Here is a 23,360-nt window from a genome sequence, read left to right on the forward strand (position 1 = left end):
GAGCTGTGGCCTTGTTGGGGAGGTATAACCTTGTTAGAGGAAGTACGTCACTGGGGGTGGGCTTTAGGGTTTCAGAGCTTAAGCCAGGCCCAGTGGTTCTCTCTCTTTCTCCTACCTGTGGATCTACATGTAGAGCTCACAGTTAGCTCTACAGCACCAGGTCTGCCTGTGCGCTGCCATGTTCACCACCATAATGACAATGAGATAAACTTCAGAAACTATAAGCAAACCCCAAATAGATGTTTTCCTTTATAAGAGTTGCTATGGTCATGATGCCTCTTCACAGCAATGGAGCACTGACTAAGACAACAGTTGAAATTGCATTTTTAAAGTCTTCTTAGTTTGTCCAGGTAATTTCATTTACATAACCAGCATTTTCTGTGAATACATATACTCTTGAATGTACTCCCTTTTCTCTTGTTTTGTTCTATCTCAAGTGAGAAAACTGTCGTGCCCTCTTTCCAGATGTTACTTTGCAGAATGGATTAAAACTTCAAATCCAGAGGAAAGTGATATAAGCATGGAAAGGTGCACGTGTGAGCACACACATGCTAAAGTCACAGATCGAAACGCTAACAGTGGCCGAGGCTGGCATTAACGGCCTGCAGACCACACTTTGAGTAGCAAGGAGAGAAAGCACGTTTAAACCTGCCCAGATCGGACCAGGGGTAGCTCACCATTCTGTTAAAGTGGTAAATCTATAAAATAAGGAATACTTACGAAGCGAAGGGGATTTTTAATATAGGATCTGAGTTGCCAACTGCAAGGCTTCCAGATTTAAAGTGAGGGCTGAACTGGGTCAGGTGATTTCGAAGAATTCCGACAGCGACTTGAGCGTGTGGATCAAGACTAACTCTGAATAAAGTTGATAAGAAACAGGTAGTTTTCAGTTTATTCAAACTTAACAAGGTAAGATATTTTCTCTAGATTTTTAAAAAAATGTGTCTGTGCCTCTGTGTGTGCAAATTGCATGTGTGCAGGTACCCAGAGAGAGCAGAACACATTGGCTCCTCTGCACCTGGAGTTATGGGTGGTTGTGAGCCACCTGACACGGGGGCTGGAAACTGAACATGTAACCCCTACAGTATCAGCAAGCACTCTTTACCACTGAGCCATCTCTCCAGGCCCCCAAAACTATTTCCAATATAAGTAGAGTCAACAGTTTGAACTCAAACATACCTGAATATGATAACACTTCCTGGAGATAGATTTTCAAATTCTATTTCCTGAATATATTCATTGGGACCCTTTGTGGCAACTCCAGCTTGTCTGACAATTTTACTTTCATGAAGCTTGAAAAAAAAATACAGGAAATCCACTTACTAACTAATTTAAATTTTTTAAAAATATTAACCACAGTAAAACCAGAACCCCAATACCTGGATATGCTCTTTAAGTTCCACTGTCATATTTGGCATTCCATTGATTGAATTCTCATCTTTTCTATAAGGTTTTGTATTCCTCTCAATAGTTCTAGCTTCAAGAACTACTTCTTCAATTTTGCCTAGGAAAATGTAAACATTTTAATGAAAACTATTCTAATGCACATTCAAAATTTAATGTTAGTAGAGACTCTTTAAAGATCAAATACAGAACAAAAAAATGATATTACAATTTAGTGAACTGGAAAATGGAAATGTTTTGAGAATGCCCAGGATAAACACAGAACCCGAGGCAGCACTGTACAGTGCCTATGGAGCTGGGAGGATAGGTCAGTGGTACAATGTATGCTCGGCACAATGGATACCCTGGGTTTAGCACCCAATACCCAAAAATACTAAATAAACAAAACAAAAACAAAGAACATTAGCAAAGACCTGACCAGACTAAACATAAATTTATGAAGTTAAAGTAGGTAGTGAATATTTAACCCTAAAATTCTTTAGGTTGATAACTTTTTTTTTGTTTGTTTGTTTTGTTTTTTGTTTTTCGAGACAGGGTTTCTCTGTGGTTTTGGAGCCTGTCCTGGAACTAGCTCTTGTAGACCAGGCTGGTCTCGAACTCACAGAGATCCGCCTGCCTCTGCCTCCCAAGTGCTGGGATTAAAGGCGTGTGCCACCACCGCCCGGCTTTTTTTTTTTTTTTGTGGGGGGGGGTTGATAACTTTTGTTTTTGTTTATTGAGACAGGGTTTGACTTTGTAGCCCTGGCTGTCCTGGAACTCACTCTGTAGACCAGGCTGGCCTCTAACTCACAGAGATCCATCTGCTTCTGCCTCCTGAGTGCTGGGATTAAAGGTAATGTACCACCACCACCCGGTTAGGTTGAAAAGCCATGGATATTTAGAAACTAGCAAGAAATAAAGAAGGTAGGCTGGGCATGGATGTGTAGATCTATAATCCTAGCAACTTGGGAGGCTGAGACAGAACAGCACCTGTAAGTCCAGGGCTAGGCTGGTAGGCTTTAGGCTATCCTGTATGACTACGGTCCTACACACACACACACACACACACACACACACACACTTTATTTTTTTTGAGACTCTTCAATTAACAAGCAGTTGCTACTTGTGTAGGAGTATGCTGTGTTATACTATACTATCTAAAATAGTAAGGAGTGAAATGTAGACATTTAGCAAAAAAAAAAATTAACCAACAATAAAGGAGGATCTTAGGGCCATATAACTGTCAAAGAGAGACAGACTATATTCTTAGAGGAAGGACTACAGTACTTAAAAGTTATAAATAATCCTATGTAGGTGGATAAGAAGACTACATGGAGAATAGTGAAAATATCTACTTGGTTGAATGCCAGATAGACAGAAGGCTAGGATGGTAGATGAGGGTGGGTTGTGAGTAGACTTAATATTTGCCTTTTAAACATGCACACATGTGTATATATGCATATGTAGTACGTGTATAAGTTATAATATGTAAAAATGGAAACACAGACATGTTATCTACAGTATAAGGAAACACATGTATATATATACATACACACACACATATATGAGAAAAGGGAATATATTAAAAAGCAAACAAAAGTATTTCATAACTCAAACAATGCTAATGTTCGGGAATATTTTTCTCCAGGTTGTGTTCCATGCAGTGAAAGTGTCCCCATCTAAGTTCTTTTCTCAACCAGGTTTATGTCAGTGAGTCATATATGACACATAAAGACAATGTGCTAATGGAACTTCAAGCTATAACTCCACCAGTGCTTGCGTTAGGTTACCAGGGATGCACATCTGGGGCACTTCTTTGCTGTAAAATGAAGTCTTGGGATTCCTAAAAGCAGTCCTGGACACAGCTACGACCGACTGATGGCTGCTTGGTGAGTGCCTTGTTACCGCCACTATGTCTTCATCCACCTGGTCCACATATACCTATGCATTGGAGAGAAACTGGCTTAGAGCCCATCTGCACACACGCGCTCAAGTCAGAAGGTCTTCCTTTGAAATGGAATGTCCAGAGAGAAAGCTTGAAAATCCCACTTCTCTTACTTGAATGAAACCCTTGGCTCCCAGCTCTTGATGGAGTCTATTGATGGCACATCTGGCTGCAATAATCCCACTCTGGACATTAACGTCTCCTGTATTTGATGGTGACGCCCCAGGATTCCACTTAGTGTAAAATCTCTCTTCTGCGACCACTGAAATCTGAAGAGAGGCCAAGCTCGGTTACACGCAAATCTTGATTACAATGTAAGTGTGGATAAAAATGACCAGTGTCGCACACACCTGATGAGGCACGAGCTCATCATAGCCTCTTGTGCTTCCACTAGCACAGCATGCCATGGAGACAATCGTGGTACTTGGAAGAGCATCATAGGCTGACCGGTGCTAGAAAAGCAGAAAGCAAAAGTTCACGTTCTTTCAAATGCACAGTGACACACATTCTCCATTAGCACAGCGAAGCAAAAGAACAAGGACAGATACATTCTGTAAGACACATTTTTGTTTCAAAACAACAAAACACTTTAAAATCAAGGTATTTCAATCACTTAAAAAGTATGTGTATATTACTGTGATCAAGCATCAGACAGCCAAATATTGAAACATTTAGCAAAATAAGTCAGCATAAGAACAGGTTGGTGCTTACCACAATCGGGCACTCATTATCGTGGGTAATGTCCATGAACAGGGCATGAGCAATAGCTGGCATCAAAGGCCTCAGACAGGGCTGAACAAAGGATCCAACAGGCTCCCCTCCGTATCGGTAAACTAATCTGCCCTCTTCATGGCTGTTATATGCACTCATTGCCTCTGCAGAGCAGCACAGAGCAGTTTAGCAATCCCAGTCACTCATAAATGTCCAAGAGGAGGTTAGATTTCTGATCATGACTGATGTTCAAGGCATATCCACACCATCAAAAGTGAGAGCTAAAGGGTTAAGCAAATGTCACCAAGTCCAAGTGACCAATACTTAACTACAATTTAACTGGAGAATCAACTTCAGTAGAAAACAATGGGATTATATTAAATCTATGGGAAAATATCTAAAAAATGCATCATATAGTAGTTAAAACAGATTTGTGTATTTTCAAAATATATAAATATGATTCTGGCTTTGAGTCAGTAATTATCACACCTACCTCTCTTTCTCTCTCTCTCTCTGACTCGCCTTGTCAAATTGATTAATTAATTTTGTGGACATGCTGTGTGTGCACAGGTGCCAGCACGTGTACAAGTCGCAGGAGAACTTTGAGGAGCCTGTTCTCTCTCCCTCCATGTGTGTTCTGGGGACTGAACGCAGGTCACCTGGCTTGGGGGCAAGAACCTTTACTCACTGAATCAACTCACCAGCTTCCTTTCCTTTATTTTTTGAGACAGGATCTCAAAAAACATAACCTACACTAACCTGGAACTTATGTAGTCCAGGCTGGCCTTAAACATGTGGTCCTCTTGCCTCAGCCTCTTATGTGGTGAGACAACAGGTGTTAAGCCATCACACCTGGCTTCACTGGTCTTTGTACTTGAAGTATCTCACTACAAACCAGACAATTTAACTGTTAAAGGAGACTGAGTTATATCAAGTATTGCATATAAAGCTGTTACATTCAAGAAAATGTAATCCTGATCCACTTAAACAAAAGCAAAGCATCTCAGACTGGAAATGGACTCCGGTGGGCCTACCTCTTATTAAGGAGCTGATGCCCAGTCTAGTCACAAAGATATTGTCCAGCTCCTCACTTCCTGTGAACAGCTCAGCCACTACATAAAGATTGGGTTGTAATTTTCTAGCAGCATCCAGCATGTACTGCAAAAAGCACAGTCACAAATGAAAAAGAAAGAAGAGAGCAAGACAGAGAGGGAAGGAGGGGACAAGACTAGGTGTGCGTTTGACGTAAGACAGGTACAAAGCAAGAGAAACGCAAAAGGAAGTGCCAGATAAAGTTTGATGCACACATGTAGGACAGCAAGAGAGCGATCAGCACACGTGGGGACAGGGTTTACAGAGAACAACAGTAAAAAGGAGGATTAGATTTTGCAGACATAGAGACAGAGGGGAAGGAAAAAGAAAAAAGGAAAATGTTAGTGTCATTAAAAATACAGGTACTGCAATTCTGCCAGTCATTCCCTGTTTTTTTTTATTTGTCTTTAATACTTTTAATAAGATTATTAATCTCTGGGCGGCTAAATAAGTCAGAACTGATTATTCTATCTGCTGGCGAATTATTTAGAAAAGGTTAAGTTAAACTCATCCTGTAGATGACAACAAAGACCAGCAACTTACCACTTCTACATGAGTGTGTGTGTGTAATGCATATGTAACATTAGTGCAGAGAAACAGATAGTAACAGTGGTTAATAAGTAGATTGTTACCAATTTCTTCTTGAAGGTAAAATATCGGCAATTTTATCAGCTAAGAAGTAGAATCCTAGAGGACTTTGTCATTTAAAATTAAATTTGCTATAACATTATAGCAATGTTATAAATATGGTTTTGTTTTGTTCTTTTCTGTTGCTAAAAGCACAGCTGAAAAAGGCTCTCTGCTTAATTTTCAGAAGTAAATAATGTCCCACCAGCCTGGCTAATGTTTCTTATCAAATCCCTCCAAATTAAAACCATATGAAATTTCTCTCTCTCTCTCTCTTTCTCTCTCTCTCTCTCTCTCACACACACACACACACACACTGAGCATGTGAACTATATTATTATTATTATTGGTTTTTCGAGACAGGGTTTCTCTGTGACTTTGGAGTCTGTCCTGGAACTCACTCTGTAGACCAGGCTGGCCTCGAACTCACAGAGATCCGCCTGCCTCTGCCTCCCGAGTGCTGGGATTAAAGGCATGCGCCACCACCGCCTTGCAGTTAATGTTTCTTATATAAGCATTTTATTTTTATTTTTTTTGAGACAAGGTCTCTCTATGTAGCCCTGGCTGTCCCAAAACTCATTCTGTAGATGAGGTTGGGTCTCAAATTCACAGAGATTACCTGCCTCTGCCTTCAAGTTCTGGGATTAAAGGCACGAGACACTAAATCGGGTTTATAAGCACATATTTTCATGAACTGTCACTTTAAAAACTATCAAAGAAAAAGATGCATGTGGTTAAGCAAATACTGGCATTGCTCAAAAGTCCAAAAAAAAAAAAAAAAAAAAAAAAACACCAGATTATAGTTAGCTCACATTTATGTTTCTAAGGGTGATGAAATAAATTGAATCAGTGAGGCTCAAAATAACATTAATATGCCACAGTGTTAGTGTTTAAATTCCATTATAAGGGCTAGAGGTATAGCTCAGAATAGAACAGAGCACAGTTCTAAAATGTGCAAAGCCCCAAGTACCCCTGAAATGAAAATACAAGCCAAAGTTGAATAATCACTCTAATGTGCAATATTCTATTCAGCTTTACATTGGCTAATAATATATATTAGATATATAACAATATTGGAACAACCTAAAAGACACCTTAACACTTTACATATTGCCAATAAACAGTTATTATGCATATTATTACATAAAATTATGATCTTTTTTCTAAATTTAAAAGCTAACTTATTAAACATTTTATAGTCTAGTATTCTATAACAGTTATATCAAAAGAATGTTAGAGGCTGGGCAAGGTGGTGCACATCTTTAATCTCAGCACTAGGGAGGCATGGATGGATCTCTGAGTTCAAGACTAGCCTGATCTACAGAATGAGTTCAAGGACTAGGGCTACACAGTGAAATCCTGTCTCAAAAATCAAAACGGAAAACAGGTTGTTAGAATTAGATAAGCTGTCATTGTGCCAAATACACTACTAAATCAAAGCAGTGTACAACCAGCAGACTAGACCTACGAGGCAGGAACTTCAGGAAGCTACCAGACATCACCGCATTTCTTTCAAGGCAATGGAGTTGTTCGTACCTCAGCCACGTGAAGAGGAGTGGAGTGGCAGTTGTCAAGACGCACTCCCTGGAAATAAGTGGCAGTTATCTCAGTGTATTTCTTCATGTGCGCCCACAGATAGGGACAGTCCTCTGGTTTATTCCCATAGCGCAATTTAACACTGTCACCCCAGCAAATAAGTTCTCTCCTTAAATAGACGTCTGAGCCTGTTAAAGGAGAACAGTCGCCTTCAGTGATGCAAGAAACTGGATGGCAACAATTACCTCCACGGAACAATGCTGTTCTCAAACTGCTCTTTCTTCCATAAATGATATTATGGCTAAATTTTAAACTTAATTATGATTTTATCTTACGTGCATAGGTGTTTTGCCTGCATGTATGTCTGTGTACCATGTATGTGCTTGGTGCTCTCAGAAGCCAGAGGAGGATGGCTGATCCCCTGGAACTGGAGTTACAGATGGTTGTGAGTCTCCAGGTAAATGTTGGGAATTGAACCCAGGACCTCTGGAAGAGCAGTCAGTGCTCTAAATGCTGAGTCGCTTCTCCAGCCTCCTGGATAAGGTTACATCTAAATCAAAGATATAGCTCAGAAGCAGAGCACTTACGTGTGTAAAAGCCACTGGGTTGAACTCCCAACACTTTGGGGGAAAAAAGTAAAATGGCCTATGAGGAAGTTTTAAAACATCAATTTTAACACAACTATTCCAGAGGACCTAGTTCAACTCCCAGCACCCACATGGAGGCTCACATGATCTACAAATTCAATCCCAGGGTACCTGATGGCCTCTGTGGGTACTGCACACATGTGGTACACATACATACTTGTAGGAAAAACATCCTTACACATTAAAAAAACAATAGAATATTCTGCTCAGATTGAAGCCTGTGTTGACTATATGAAATAGGCATACAATAGCTATTTAGTTTGAGAAAATAAGAGTTGGGGGTGAAGGAGGCAGGTTCTCTCTCAAATAGATGCATTTCTGATACCTCTAGCCAAACAGTTTAAAAACCATGAACCTATTGTTAAAAACAAACAAACAAAAGAAATAAAACAGACCCCAGTTTGAGCCTTCCACAAGCTCTTGTTTCTTATCTATAGAGAAGTGAAAAGTCAGGGACCTGGCTCAGCAAAATTGCGAAGGGGATCATCGCCCATCACCCATCCATTGTGCGCCATCAGGAAGCAAGCTTTATCTGGGTGGTGGATCATGGATTCTTCTGTGGATAAGGCCATTTCTTCAAAGGGGAAGGTAAAATACCTAGGAGGACAGAATTAAAAGAAGATGTACACAAAGAAACTCTCTGAAAAGAATGAGAAGTAGCAACATTAAAAATCTAAAGAATTAAAAATAGAAGTTTAAGGAATAACTAACATTAATCTTTGCAACGTCATAGAATTATGAAGCCACTGAGGCTTTCCTACCCTTTAGCTGTCCAACATATGCTGTGTGTTACTAATTTTATTTTGCATGTGAGCTTTTGCCTGAATGTACTAAGTGCACTGTATCTATGTTTGATGCCCGTGGAGGCCGGAGGAGGACAATGCATCCCCTGAAACTGGAGTTACAGATGGTTCTGCCGTGCAGAAGCTGGAAACTGAACCCAGGTCCTCTGCAAGAGCAGCAAGTGCTTTTTACCTGCTGGGCCATCTCTCTAGCCCGATGCTACATGTTTTTATGTAAGGAGCCAGGCGCTTTATCTCTCCAACTAACACTGAACTGACTACTGCTAAGTGCATCTCCAAAAGTTCATGCATTGGAACCTTACCTCCTGCCCATCCCCACCCGTTCTTTGGACACAGTTTCACTTTGCAGCACAGGCTGACCCTGAGCTTGAACTTCTCCTATCTCTGCTTCCATACTGCTGGGATTACAGACATGTGCCACCACACCAGGTGTGGAGCCTTAACTCCCTAAAGCAGTGGTGTTGGGAGATGAAACTGAGTGACAGGTATCCTGGTTATGGGTAGGACTCCCTCGTGAGTGGACTAATAGCTTTCTCTTCTGGGTGAGCTCTTCCTCCTGGGAAATTTGCATGTTTATCATGATGGTGGACTTTCAGAACCACCTTACGTTTTCTGTCTTCTATTTGCACTCACTTGCCAGGCATTTTCCTGGCATGAACTGAGAGATCCCAAAGCCGTGGCCAGAAGATGAGCAGATACTGGTTCCATGTTCTCAGACTTTCTGGTCTGTGGACCCTTATCCAAATTAAATTCTATTTCTTTATAAATTACCCATTCTTGAACATTATGTTTTAGCAACAGAAAAGAGACTGACAATAAATATGCAGTCCTCCAGAAATATCAGCATAAATAAATGTAATCTGGTTCAAACTGGTGACAGGTTTTCTAATTAAAGAAAAACAATATCAATGATTATTAAGCCTATTTCTGAATCAAAACTTGTACTTCAATATAATGTATTGAAGAAAAAGAAACATTTAAGTTGAAAAGTTAAATGTTCTCAGCTTTTAATTATCATTTTATGAAACAGATGAATACCTGGTAACTAAAGGATGTTTCCTAGTGACGGGTCCTAGTTTAGGGCCATGGCCAGCCAGTCGTTCATAAAAGACGTTTCCCAAAAGACAATTAACTGCCTAGAAAACATTAGATTATGTTACAATGCCAATGAAAACAGCGGGGACTCAGAGAAAAGCAGCGACTCAAAACTAGGTGAACCTGCTCCTGATGACAGTTGGTGAGGCGGTGCTTCTCGGAGTTCAACTCCTCCAGTCTCCTGCGGAACCAACCGCAGCACTCTTCGATGGCAGCCGGCCCATTGCTAGCACAGAGAGAGCAAAACAAATGTTAGTGCTTCCGGAAAGCTCAGGCTTAAACATTTCCCAGCCAGTGTGACAGAAATCTTAAATACCCCCGTCAGGATCTGAGCCATGAGCTTTGTCAACGGTAAGAAGTCTGACTTACACAGAGAACGGAGGAAAAGGTCAGGTGCTGAGATTGTCACAACATGGCAGGTTACTTCATTTCATTTTTAAAAACATTTTCACATTTGTCCATTTAGTGTGTAGGGCTGTGTGCGTGTGTGGGGTGCACATGCCACAGCGTGTGTGGCCAAAGGACCACTTTCCAGAGCGGTCTTCTTCTATTACGTCGGCGCTGAGGATCAATTTCAAGTCATCAGCAAGTGCTCTTTACTACTGAGTCGTCTCATGATCCCTAACTTTATTTCATTTTATATGATGGCGTTAATAACCAAGTATTTGTGAGTACCATGACAGGGCAAATACAACATACTCATGCGGTATAAAAGTCGCCAGTGCGATGTTCATATCGACAGCACAGCCGAGCCGTCTGTATTCAGGGTCCTGAATGATTTTCAGATGTTCCTTTGGATCAGACTTAGCTACTCTCCTGTTTTCTGAAATAAATAAATAATGGCATTTTAAAAGCAAACAATGATAGAAGATTATAACTGTCACTTTTTCAGAATATAACTATTCCACAGAAAATAAAACAAAAAGTTAACAAGCATCTTTCGTCCCTCCTTTCTCCTCCTACTTACTTACTCCCCGCCCACACAGTAAAGGGACATAAAATGAACAACTCTTCGAAGAGAGAAGCACAGAACTCCTTAGTTCAGCGTCACTGTTCACCACCAAATCCTTATGCCTTTAAAAGTCTCTAGCACACGCTGGCTAAATGAATGTTCTTATGAATAAATGATGAAAACCCTGCAAGTAATCTATCAAAAGCAAATGAAATACGTTCAAAACCATGCACTGCCTAAAAGGCACTAAAAGGAGCAGTTAAATAAAATAATAAATTCATACTGTCAATGAAAAAATAAGACATAGTTTATAGTCTTATTTGTATGTACTAAATAGATATTAACACAAGACATGAATACACATTATATAGAAAGTTATATGAAACTACAGATAAATTCTGGTTTTTCTTGAAAAATAATTAGAAAGAAACTACTAGTTAGTAATTTTAAGATTTGAGAAAGAGAAAATTGGTATCTATCTATGTAATGTTCTTCTCCCTTCCTAGTGCTAAGATTAAAGGCATGCACCACTATGCCAAGAAAAATTGGAGTTTTGTAGTATAAAGAAGTCACAAATACTATATATAAAGATTTAATAATTTAATTATGCTAACTAGAGAGAAAGAGTCATCCCTTTAAGAGTAACCTTAAACATCCTAAGAAGCGACAGGGACAACCTAGTTTAAAGCCTTTACCTTGAGTGAGAAGTCTCCTAAACTGCTCAACTGCTTTGTGAACGTCTACCTGGAAAAACTCCCAGAGCTGAATCCTTGGGAAAATGTCCTCCCAGACTATTTTCCGAATGCACTGAAAAATTTCAATGTTAAGAACAACATAAAATGTATTTGACCACATTTCTTTCTCCATATTAAACCAAATTAACAAATGTTCACTTATATATATAATTTGCTCTTTGGAAGCTGGTGGGGTGGTCTTCTACATGCACTTACATCCATGTGTTGATCATTCTCAATCACAGCAGGGACTCCTTTTTCTCTGTACTTCCCGTCTGCCACATCACAGGAGAAATGCCAAAATGCTCTGTCTAGGACCCAGGCAGGTTTCAAGTGTGGAGAATTCACAAGATTATAAGCAGCTTCTGGATGTTCCTGGATCCACTTACTATTAGTAGCTTAAAGAAAACGGAAGAAGACACCTTGTAGTCAGATTGGACTTTACGATCCAATTATAAATAATAATTTTTCATTTATTTAGAAATTAACTTATTTACTCAGTGTTTATTTGTACCTACAAAGAATAAACACTTGAATGAAGACAGGATACCTTAGGAACACGGATTGGATAATAAAACTTAAACTAAGCAAGGCCTGGTGGCTTATATTTATTCATTTAGTGATTTTTCGAGACAGGGTTCCTCTGTGTCACCTTGCCTGGAACTTGCTCTGCAGACCAGACTGGACTTGAACTCACACAGATCTACCTGCCTCTGATTTCGCATGCTGGGGTTAAAGGCATACGCCACCACTGCCCAGCGTGAATAATTTTTTAAAGTCCAACTTTGTTTGCCAGTACTATTAGAGACTATTACTCTCTCTCTCTCTCTCTCTATATATATATATATATATATATATATATAAATATATATAGTCTTCATACTTTCTATGGCTACTTAGGAAAGACTTTATGGAACAGCTACGCTTTAAAACTACACTATCCAGAATTTCCATTGTTGACATATGTAAATCAGTGGTTTCCAGACTTTGCATCCTGCTGTGTGCACAGTGGCTCCTTGTAAGGCACATGGGGTTAAAGCACAAGGCAATGGCCAGGCAAGCTGCTCTGACAGGTATGGGGGCAAATATCTCCTTAGAGGATTGCTGTCAGGAAAACAACACATCTATTTGGGAACTCAAACAGTCTAACTTCACTCTTTTTAGTACTTTAGATGTCGATGTGCACTCTTTAATATGTAAAAGATTTAATTTTTGTGTGTTTATCAATATTTTTCTCTTCAATAATGAAGAATGCTGTTGGTATATTGGTTTTCTGGGAATAGCCTCATAATACAGCCCTTCCAGTCTGCAACTCAACTTGTAGCCCAGGCTTGTCTTGAACTCACAGTAACCCCCTACCTCCGCCTCCCTAGAGCTGGGATTACTGGCATACCCTTCATGTTCAGCATTATATTTTTAAGTGTGTGGTGGAGAATAGGGTTCCTGCTGTAATGAATCCCCTTGTCAGTCTGAAAAGGTGGACACACGTCTTATGTCCCTCACGCTCACTCTCCTACTTTTACAAGCATCATATGCAAAGTACTTCCATGTTGACTATATGCTCACCTAACATTGCTTGCTTTGAAAGTAAAAAGGCCTTATTCCATAAAGTGGTTTTTAAAATCAAAGCCTCTCAACTGTATTTTTAATCTTTAGAATGAATGTTATATAAGGGCTGGGGACATGCCTAAAGTAGCAGATAGCTTGCTTTGTTTAGTGTTTATAAGGTCCAGAGTTGAATTCCTCATACTGCAAAATGCTACTACTAAAAATAATAATGTAAAATGAAAATATTAATAAAATAATAAGAATTTAATATTCATGCTAAAACACTGAATCTCATACCAGTATGATTGTAGACAACGTCTGTAATACAAAGAATATTCCACTCCTTTTTCAGTTTATCTACTAGCTGCCCAACATCATTCCAGGAATATCTTTTATGAGGTCTTGAAAAGTCAGGATTTAATTCTAACTGGTCAGCAAGGGAGTAGCATGACCTGGAAAATCCAAGAGTCTGCAGTGGGGTGAAGTGAATCATGTTGTAACCTACAAGTAAGAAAACAGAGACCACTGCATGAGAAGGCAAACAGATCAACCTGGAGCTAAGCACGGTGCACACCTGAGCTTTCTCAGCTACTTATCAACAGAGACACAAATGTGCCAGTAGAAAAGGAACCAATGACTTGGGTTCCCATTCTAGCTGGACCACAAAAGACTGTTAGCAAATCTACCCAAGGCTTTCAGGCTATCACTGTCCCCATCTATGAGAAGTGGGTTATGACACGATCTGCTTGGTAACTATCACCACAATGCTGAGCTATCAGGTTCAACAGTAACTGCTGGCAGGACAGAGCTGCATGAACAAAATATCCTACACAAGTGTAATACTTTAAGTGTTCTGTGGGACTTGCATTCATCATAGTTACACCACTGAAACTTTCAGTCCCTTCTTTACAGTATATTTAGTTCAAAACTAGAATGTTGGTACTATCTTACTTTACTTAGGAGGAAAATACAATCTAATTTCATTTTATTCTTTATTTTTTATTTATTAAAGATTTCTGCCTTCTCCCCACCACCACCTCCCATTTCCCTCCCCCTCCCCCATCAAGTCCCCCTCCCTCATCATCCCTAAGAGTAATCCAGGTTCCCTGCCCTGTGGGAAGTCCAAGGACCACCCAGCTCCATCCAGGTCTAGTAAGGTGAGCATCCAAACTGCCTAGGCTCCCACAAAGCCAGTACGTAGTTTCATTTTATTCTTGGCATGACCAGCAGCATATGCCTTTTATATGGGAAAAGGATAATTCAAATTGGCAAATTAAAATTATATATAGTAACTCATTTTCCTTCATCTTAACAGCTTTGTTACTAGCTTTCATGTGCCCCATAAAATCTTAAAAATGATAATCATTTTACTTCATGACCAAGTGCCACCCTTTGCTAACTTGACCCACAGAACCTGACATCTGGAGAAGCTGTGGATTTTATTTTTCTCACTACATCAGTAAGCAAGATTAGAAGGAGAAGGAAAACCTTTAAGGCTTGCATCATAGCAACTATGTCTAGTTTTAAAAAGACAAAGAAAGCAAACTGAACACTACCTGACTCCTTTGCAACCCTTAGTCTGCTTTCCCACTCATCAAAGGGTCCTAAACACTTCGCTAAAAATGTCTGGAGAGTAACACAGTCCAAGGGTAACACGTGATTGTCAGCTCCAACACGTAAAACAGGATCCACGACTATGTAACCTCCTCCACTTTTCTCATTTCTAAGGGAAAATAAACCAAAACAGTTTTAATTAGTTGGAGGGAAAAATCATTAATTCAGTTTGATTCCATCTGGAAGGTTAATTGCCCATTTAAACCCCTTCTTCCCTCCCTCCCTCCCTCCCTCCCTCCCTCCCTCCCTCCCTCCCTCCCTCCCTCCCTTTTATCCTGGGTCTCATGTAGCCTAGGCTGTCTCAAACTTACTATGCAGTTGGAGGAAGACCCTGGACTCCAGATCTTCCTGGAGTTTACTTCTAAGTATATAAAGGTATTTTTCCAGGGGCTGGAGAGATGGCTCAGTGGTTAAGAGCACTGGTTGCTCTTCCAGAGGACTTGAGTTCAATTCCCAGCACCCACAAGGCAGCTCATAGCTGCCTGTTATTCCAGTTCTGGTGTACCATATGTCTTCACACAGACATGCATGTAAGCAAAACACCACTGCACATGAAATAAAAATAAATGGATTGTTTTTTAAAAAGTCATTGACAAGTTTGCAATAAAACATATATAATAGGTATTTTCTTTTCTTTCTTTTTTTATTATGTATTCGTGTCTGTCAGTGTGTCCACTTGAGTGAAGATGCCTATAGAGGCCAGAAGAGGGTGATGGATCTCCTGGAGCTGGAGTTACAGGAGGTTGTGAGCCATCTGATGTGAAGGTTGGAAACAAAACTTGGGTTCTCAAGGAGAGCAGTTCAAGCTCTTGACCACTGAGCCATCTTTCCAGCCCCAGAACAGGTATTTTCTATCTTTATCAACTACTATTGATATCCATAGAATAGAATATGACATCCAGTAACATTGACTTATAAGAAAATAAAGACGCTAATGTCTATCAACAACAATGTTATTCAAATAAATAGTATCCTCTAGACTGATGGCAGGAAGAGCTTGGAGTTTACATACAACTTGAATCTGCAATAGGCTATACAGTCACCTCATCAAAACTGAAGAATCATAGCCTAATAGTATCTTAAGAAAGCACTGTAGTTAGGCAGGTGACATACGCTTTTAATCCCAGCACTTGGGAGGCATAGGCAGGCAAATCTCTGAGTTTGAGGCCAGCCTGGTCTACAGAGCAAGTTCCGGGGCAACCTGGGAAATAAAAAAACCCTGTCTCGAAAAAACAAAAAAGAAAAGCAATCAAACAAAAACCTGTAAAAACTGCACTACCATGGCTTCTCATAGTAATATTTACAGTCAGATAACTTAAGTTATAGAATACATTAACTCCTGGCTTACCCTTGAAGAAAGTAGTACTGAAAAGATCCAGACTGCAGCAGGTGAAGTTTACAGTATTTATCGGAATCATCTTCTCTTTCTGTTGGGTTTTCCCAATCCAACGAACGGAATTTTTCTCGATTAAATGGTTCTCCAGGAAATGGGTAATTTGTATACACAGTAACAGCTTTCCCCTGTAAAGTTGGGCCTAATCGGAACTGTAGTTCAAACCCTAAACAAAAGCATTTGAATAAACCACTTTAATAAACTTACTGACTTAGTATTCAAGCAGGTGTTTTACTTAAAACATTTTATAAAAACTCATAAATTTTCAAATATTCTTAAGATAAGCTTAACATCATACCTAATGTTATTTTGGAGTGCTTAGCATTTGATTTAGCTGAACTTTGTATTTTAGCACATAGAATATGCACCCAGAGCCATCTCCTTCACAGCGTCCTCTCTTCCGTTCACATTGTGATTGCACAGGTTCTTATCTGGCATGTGACCCTAATCCCTCCGCCACTCCACTTTGAACCCTAAACTGTCACCCCTCAATCAATACCTAGAGGTGGGTATCTGAGCAGAGATCTCTGCTATTTCACAGACCACAATGAAAAAAGTCAGTACCTATGCCAGAGAATGGGAATGTATGCAAAACCTGGGAGATGTCACAGGACAGCTGTCCGGCTGCACAGAGCAGCCGAGCAGACTGTAGTCTCAGCAAGTATTGTGGAAGCAGTGCAATGAGTCTCTTAGACCTGCTCAAACAAGTAGTGTGCCAATGAAGGTCTAACAACAGTCCTTAGGAATGGGAAGTACTAGCTTGTAGTACTTGTTGACTTCCTTACAGAACGACCCCACCATGGATGATCTAAAATTACCAAAGACATCAGGGAGCTCAGATTTGGGAAGAGACGTGTGCAGCTGGTTCTTAGGAGCCAGCATATTTGCTAGCAATGCACAGCTGCCTATACCCATACATCTCATGATTATTAAAACTTTGTGAATCCCAGAAGCCAAGATATGCCCACATTCACGAAAGTTAGGCTGTTTCAAGACTTCCATTTTGTGCCACAGATATTTTGTTATAAGGGGGAAACCACATACATTATAGTTAAAATTACACTTAAGTCAAGAAAAAGTTTAGGTTGGTTTATAGTAGACTTCAAAAACTATTTCTTTTATTTCTGAGATTATAATTATATAATTTAGTCCTTCCTTTTCCTCCCCTCAATATACCCTTTCTGGCTCTCTTTCAAATGAATGACCTTTTTTTCATTGTTGTTATATATGTATACATACAATACATATATACATATTCCTAAAAGCATAGATACAACCTGTTCAGTGTTGGGAGCAGAGCACAAAGGTCCTTCAGCCCAAAAATCTCCAGAAAAACCATCAATGTTAAGCATACACATTGTCTTTCCAATGGAAAAGATTAAAAACCTGTTCTTCCATTCAGGAAGCTGAAGAGCGGAAGGTAATTAACAGTCTAGTGATCTGTGTTATCTGTTGAGTCAGGTCATATCAAGCCCCTACAACTAGGATCAGAGGTGGCTATTAATCCAATGGCCCTTGTAGCCAGAGGCTCCCCCAAGCTCCCAAAACCAGGACCAGAGGTGGCTAATAGCCCAAATGACCAGGCCAGACCTTTAGGCTTTAAGCTAGTACAGGTAGCCTACCTCTAGACTCCATCTTCTTGGAGGACATGACATGTACCCCAAGTTGATTTCAATGTAATTATGCTCCTTTGTGCATCGGGGATTGTATTAGACTAGGAAACTTTTTTTTTTTCAAATTGTACTGGGCTAAAATATATTGGGAGTAAACCGCCTGTTATTAGACTCCCCAAAGTCTGATCTAGGTTGATAAAGTCAATCTGCACTGGGTTTCTCTTATCTCTTTACATGGTTTGTTTCCCTGTCTGACACTAACTGGCTGATGCCCAGTTTGCTATTCAGAATTCTGGGAAGGAGGAAGCCCATTCCTCTGCAGTTCTGATCAGCCACAGAAGAAGCAAGATGTGACTACCTCACTGAAAAAGGTACTGTGGCTAACACAGACAAGAATAATGGGCTAATATATGTTATAAGAGTTAATACGAAGCCTGAGCTAATGGGCCAATCAGTTTATAGTTAATGTAAACCTCTGTGTGGTTTCTTTGGGACTTAATGATTGCAGGAACCGGGCAGGACAGAAAACCTCAGACAACAAATGCTGCTCTGTAGACAGCCAAAGATCTACAACTACTGCCCCCAACAAAACTATGGAGACTACTGGACCCTAAAGTAACCCATTCAGGTAATGGGTCTCTGTCAATTTAATTGATACATAGATCATTTCTGAACAGAAACAGAGGAGGAGTGGATGGAAGGTGGGGAGGCAGAAGAGGGAATGAAAGGAGAGGAGGGAGGGGAAACTTAAGTTGTAATGTAAAATAAATAAATAAATAACCTGAGCATGGGAGAGCATGTCTGTAATCCCAGCAATGGAGACAAAGGGCTCCTTGGGGCTCCCTGGCAACCTAGCCTAGCCTTAATGGCAACCCCAATGCCATCTTAAAGAATAACACCCGAGATTAATCTTCGCCTTCATGTGAACATAAATACCCACACATAAATGTGCACCTGCACACATGTGGACATGCATACACACATACATACATATACATACAAATATTCTGAATAGAAGTAGTGCAAGTTCACAAGTCTCTATGCCCCATTTAGGCCACAATTTTAATATCTTCTATTACATCTGGTTTTCTGGATCAGTGACCTTTGATGCTAATTTGCTTTGGGCTACTATTAACTGCACTCACTTAAGATGGAGCACTTAGCTGCTAAACCTGTAGCTCTGACTGCTTCTACAGCTAATCCCCACCCTTCGATGACTCCCCCAGGCCGCCTTATTTCTGGAGCTATAACAGCACTGAGAGTAGGGTGATCAACAACCTTGACTTACTAAGAGAAAGACAAAGCTGCCTGTCTGCCACTTTAAATAAGGCTGAAAATGATCAATGCTAGAGAGAAGGCGTGCTGAAAGAGGAGATAGCGAAGATCAGCACATGGCTTGTCAAGCTGTAAGCACAAAGACGTTCTGGAAGGAAATCAGAAGGGCTTTCCCTGTGTAAACATACTGCTGGCATGCTTCAGTGGTCTGCATGAACAACCAACACAGTCACAAAGGCTACTGAAGAGCAAGGCCTTAGCTAGACACAATTCTGATAGCCAAGGGAAGCAAAGAAGCAGCAGAGGATAGTAAAACCTGTCTCATAAGCTTAAAAAGAGGAGTCACCTCTGTGATATAAATTCCAAACTGAAACAGCAAATGCCAACATAGAAGCTGTAGATCTGGTTCAGGTAACCTCTAGAAGTGGTCACTAAATGAGATTCAGCATAGCTGAGACAGTCTCCCGTTAGAGCACAATGGCAGCTAGGTCTTCCACAGCTCCACACACAATGCCTAGCTGCAAAATTGCAGAGACAGGCTGACTCCTCAACAGTGGGAGTGCAGTTAGCGACTCTCAGGCTCTACGGGGCTGAACTAAATCTACTTTTCCTGTGCTCTATCAATAGGATGAGCCCTGGGTGACAGTTGATAGTAAGTTCTTGTCAGACTATTTTATGACCATTTTTGAGAGCCAAGCTCAGAAAGATGAGTCCTCTTAAACTATCCTTGCCTACTGACAGTGAGCCGGGCCATTCCTCTACGAGCACCGGAGGGAAGAGAAAACGAGGTTAATGTCATGCTTGCTAACATAACATGCTGTAACATCTACAGCCTGGGGATGAAGGAGTAAAACTGACGTTCACATATTTCTTATTAAGGCTACAGTGACATCAGTAGTGACATGTCTTCTAGATTCTAGATGCTGTGAACAGTATTTGTGACTCGTGGGTGATGATAACAATGGGAAGAAGATGAGTTTATCCTCCCAGGCAACTAACTGTGACAGAGTTAAGACTTTGGTGGGAAAATTAGATACAAAATTGGAAGTAGTGTCTAAAGAAATGACTGAATTGTTACAATTTTAGGATGAAAGTTTAGTGAATGATTCTTATTTGGATTTGGTTTTTAGAGCCATGGTCTTCCTCTGCAGTCCTGGCTGGCCGAGAACTCCTGACACAGGTCAAGCTGCCCTGAGAGGCAGTGATCCTTTACGTCTGCGGCTCTACTGCTGCCGTCACAGCTCTGGCCACGGAGACAACGGAGTCAGCTGATGACAGCGCAGCCTGTCGAGAAGACCGATGCCTGTTTTAAAAGAGACTCTACGACGGATAACATGCTATCAAACAGCATCTTTTGAAATCCTTCTGGAAAAAAAAGGTCTGGCTGAAATAGAGAATACATGGACAAATATAAAACACTTAGCATAATACTAGGACAAGTGGGGAAAACAGACAGATTGCAAAATGATTCTGTTAGTTTTTACATATTCCTATAATTTTACCTAAAAAATAACTAAAATTAAAGTTGTATTAACACTGAGATAGACTTAAAAATAACTGCATGAAGGATTAAAACATAACTGGTGTAATCCTAGAACTCAGAGGCTGAGGCAAGAAGATCACAACTTCAAGACCAACCTGAGTACATACAGAATTCAAAGCTAGCCTGGGCCACACTGGCCCCAAAACAAAAGCTCTGTGTGCACATGTGCACACCTAGGAGCCCAGCATTCAGTAGGCAAAAGGAGAATGATCACCAGAGAGAGAAGGCCTGCCTAGTCAATATAGCAGGTTCCAGGGTGGCCAGGGCCAAAAAATGTAATTAGAAAAACAGAACAAAACAAAACAAAAACTTTATCTCATAGCATGACCCATCTCAATCAATAAATGAAGTAATACTTTCTGATGTTCAAAATTAGAAATATCTACATTTTCTAAGACTAATTAAATTTACCATCAGGAAAAGTAGCAACATCTGGAAGATGTACAAATACCAGAGGTATTGCTGACATTTAAACAACTTGTCTTTTAAGTTTATACAAATATTGCTTTAGTAATTACACAATGATACAGAGAAACTGTAGTACAAAGGTTAAAACTCACCTAAACTCTCTCAAACAGTATTTGGAGCAATGGATTATCAAGCAAACTTGAGAAAGAAAAGAAGCATTCTTCAAATACAAATATTTATTTGTATGTAGTAGACATGTATATTGTTCTTACAGATTAAGTAAATTATGAAACACAAAAATAAAAGTAAGGTTGCTGGAACATTTTTAGTCCCCAGTACCAACATGGTGATTATCCTTTACTCCAGTTCTAGGGGATCTGGCACCTCTTTCGGCCTCACTGGGGACCAGGTAAGCACAAAGTACACATACATACATGCAGGCAAAACACTCATACATATAAAGCAGACACTATCAAGAAAACAGTATGCCTGAATATTTTTTACTTTTTAAAAGTTCGCTATTTTTTAAAGATTTATTTTTAATCATTTTATGTAATTCCCCCTGCATATATATTTGTACATTATATGCATTTTTAGTGCCTTTAGAGGTCAGAAGAAGGCATGGAACCTTGGAACTGGAAGATGGCTATCTGTGGTCTTGTGTGTGCTGGGAATTGAACCTGGATCTTCTAAAAGAGTACCAAGTGCTCTTAACCACTGAGATACCTCTCCAGCCTGTTTTTCTTTTTCTTTCTTTTTTCTTTTTGGTTTTTCAAGACAGGGTTTCTCTGTGTAGCCCTGGCTGCCCAGGAATTCACTTTGCAGACCAGGCTGGCCTTGAACTCACAGAGATCCACCTGCCTCTGCCTCCTGAGTGCTGGGATTAAAGGCGTGCGCCATCACGCCCAGCTGCCCCATTTTGAACGTAGGTATACGGTATACATGTATGTGGATATACACACGTATGGGTACAGGGGTCGCTGGAGTTACAGCAGTTGTAAGCCTCTGAAGGCGGGTGCTAGGTACCAAAGTTGGGTCTTTTGTGTGAGTAGGAAGCATTCTTCACCTCTCCAGCCCCCTAAAGTTCACTAATTTTTTTAAGTCTTAATTTAATATTTTATAATAAGGTAATTAAATATTAAAAATTCAGTTTATTCCGATAATTGGCTTTAATAGCCTCAAATATTTAAAAGAAAAATACATATAAAGATATCCAAATATGAATAAAAAAGAGTTCTTTTGGTTATATGTACTAAACTATGACCTTAATCTTGAATCCCATTCGTCTATTATATAGACTGTTGCTGAAATCTGGCTGAAAAATGTCTATTTTTCTTGACATTTAGCAATTATTTTTATAAGCTAATCTATATTTACACATTAATTGGAAAACCAACTGAAATTTTATTTAGAATAGTAGAAACAGATTAGAAAACTTATAAAGGTGACAGGTATTCACTTATATAGATAAAATCATGCAATAACAAAAGGATTTCTAGAGTAAAAATCAGAACACATTGCAATAACAAGGGAAACTGCATTCTAGCACAACATGTTCCTACAAATAAAGTTTTATTGGAACATAAGTTTATCTATGGCTGCTTTCCTGCTGCAGCACCAGAGTTGATTAGCTACAACAGAAAGTGGAGAGCCACAGAGCACTAAAGCTTTCACACTAGCCAACTGTCCGCTCCACAGCTTCAGTTTTATTCAAAAATGAAAGAATGAGTTCTCATGCACGTTTACCTCAAAGGGTCAAACAAAGATTTGTTTGTTTTGTTTTTCTGATGATATTTTCTAAGTTTCACATGATGGAAGGCTGATTACCACTTCTAAAAAGGACAAATCTCAAATTTCGAACATTCACACTTCATCTACAAGTCAGTCAGTTTCGGTCTCCCCTCCACCGTCCTTCCCTCTGGCTAGGTTTGGCAATTTCTAAGTAAAAGATGTCTGTGGTTGCCGGGCGGTGGTGGCGCACGCCTTTAATCCCAGCACTCGGGAGGCAGAGGCAGGTGGATCTCTGTGAGTTCGAGGCCAGCCTGGTCAACAAGAGCTAGTTCCAGGACAGGAACCAAAAAGCTATGGAGAAACCCTGTCTCGAAAATCCAAAAAAGAAAAAAAAAAAAAAGATGTCTGTGGTTATTTTTATTCCTGTTATGAAATTTTGGAAAGAGAAATTTCTGATTTTTAATTTACTTTTTTTGTGGGGTTAAGAATGGCATCTAAGGTCTCATGCATGCTATATAGTTGCTCTACTACGAAGCCACAACCTAATCTGTATGATTTAAGACAATGTGGCTTGTCTACCTAGTTCAGATAAAGGTGGATTTCAAGGCAAAACACAACAACAAATAGGGGAGGTTGGGCTGTGAGCCTCCATCAGACTACAACCTCTACCTTTTCCAAGGATGTCTTTTTGGTTTTTCATTTATCTGATG

At 39.9% G+C, this 23,360-nt stretch overlaps 1 protein-coding gene across 1 annotated transcript in view; it reads right to left on the reverse strand.

Annotated features, from left to right (window-relative positions):
* Agl (amylo-alpha-1, 6-glucosidase, 4-alpha-glucanotransferase) overlaps window positions 1–23,360 on the reverse strand; it is a 55,427-nt gene that overhangs the window by 26,965 nt on the left and 5,102 nt on the right. Inside the window, 18 exon segments of the mRNA XM_057793239.1 lie at window positions 721–855; window positions 1,180–1,292; window positions 1,380–1,504; window positions 3,174–3,324; window positions 3,442–3,597; window positions 3,679–3,780; window positions 4,040–4,203; window positions 5,074–5,197; window positions 7,295–7,482; window positions 8,399–8,538; window positions 9,783–9,880; window positions 9,963–10,065; window positions 10,539–10,662; window positions 11,487–11,598; window positions 11,742–11,923; window positions 13,371–13,574; window positions 14,630–14,796; window positions 16,036–16,246. Of these exon segments, the coding sequence (XP_057649222.1) occupies window positions 721–855; window positions 1,180–1,292; window positions 1,380–1,504; window positions 3,174–3,324; window positions 3,442–3,597; window positions 3,679–3,780; window positions 4,040–4,203; window positions 5,074–5,197; window positions 7,295–7,482; window positions 8,399–8,538; window positions 9,783–9,880; window positions 9,963–10,065; window positions 10,539–10,662; window positions 11,487–11,598; window positions 11,742–11,923; window positions 13,371–13,574; window positions 14,630–14,796; window positions 16,036–16,246 (2,599 nt within the window).

This window comes from Chionomys nivalis, chromosome 18, assembly GCF_950005125.1.
Source record: "Chionomys nivalis chromosome 18, mChiNiv1.1, whole genome shotgun sequence".
NCBI lineage: Eukaryota > Metazoa > Chordata > Mammalia > Rodentia > Cricetidae > Chionomys > Chionomys nivalis.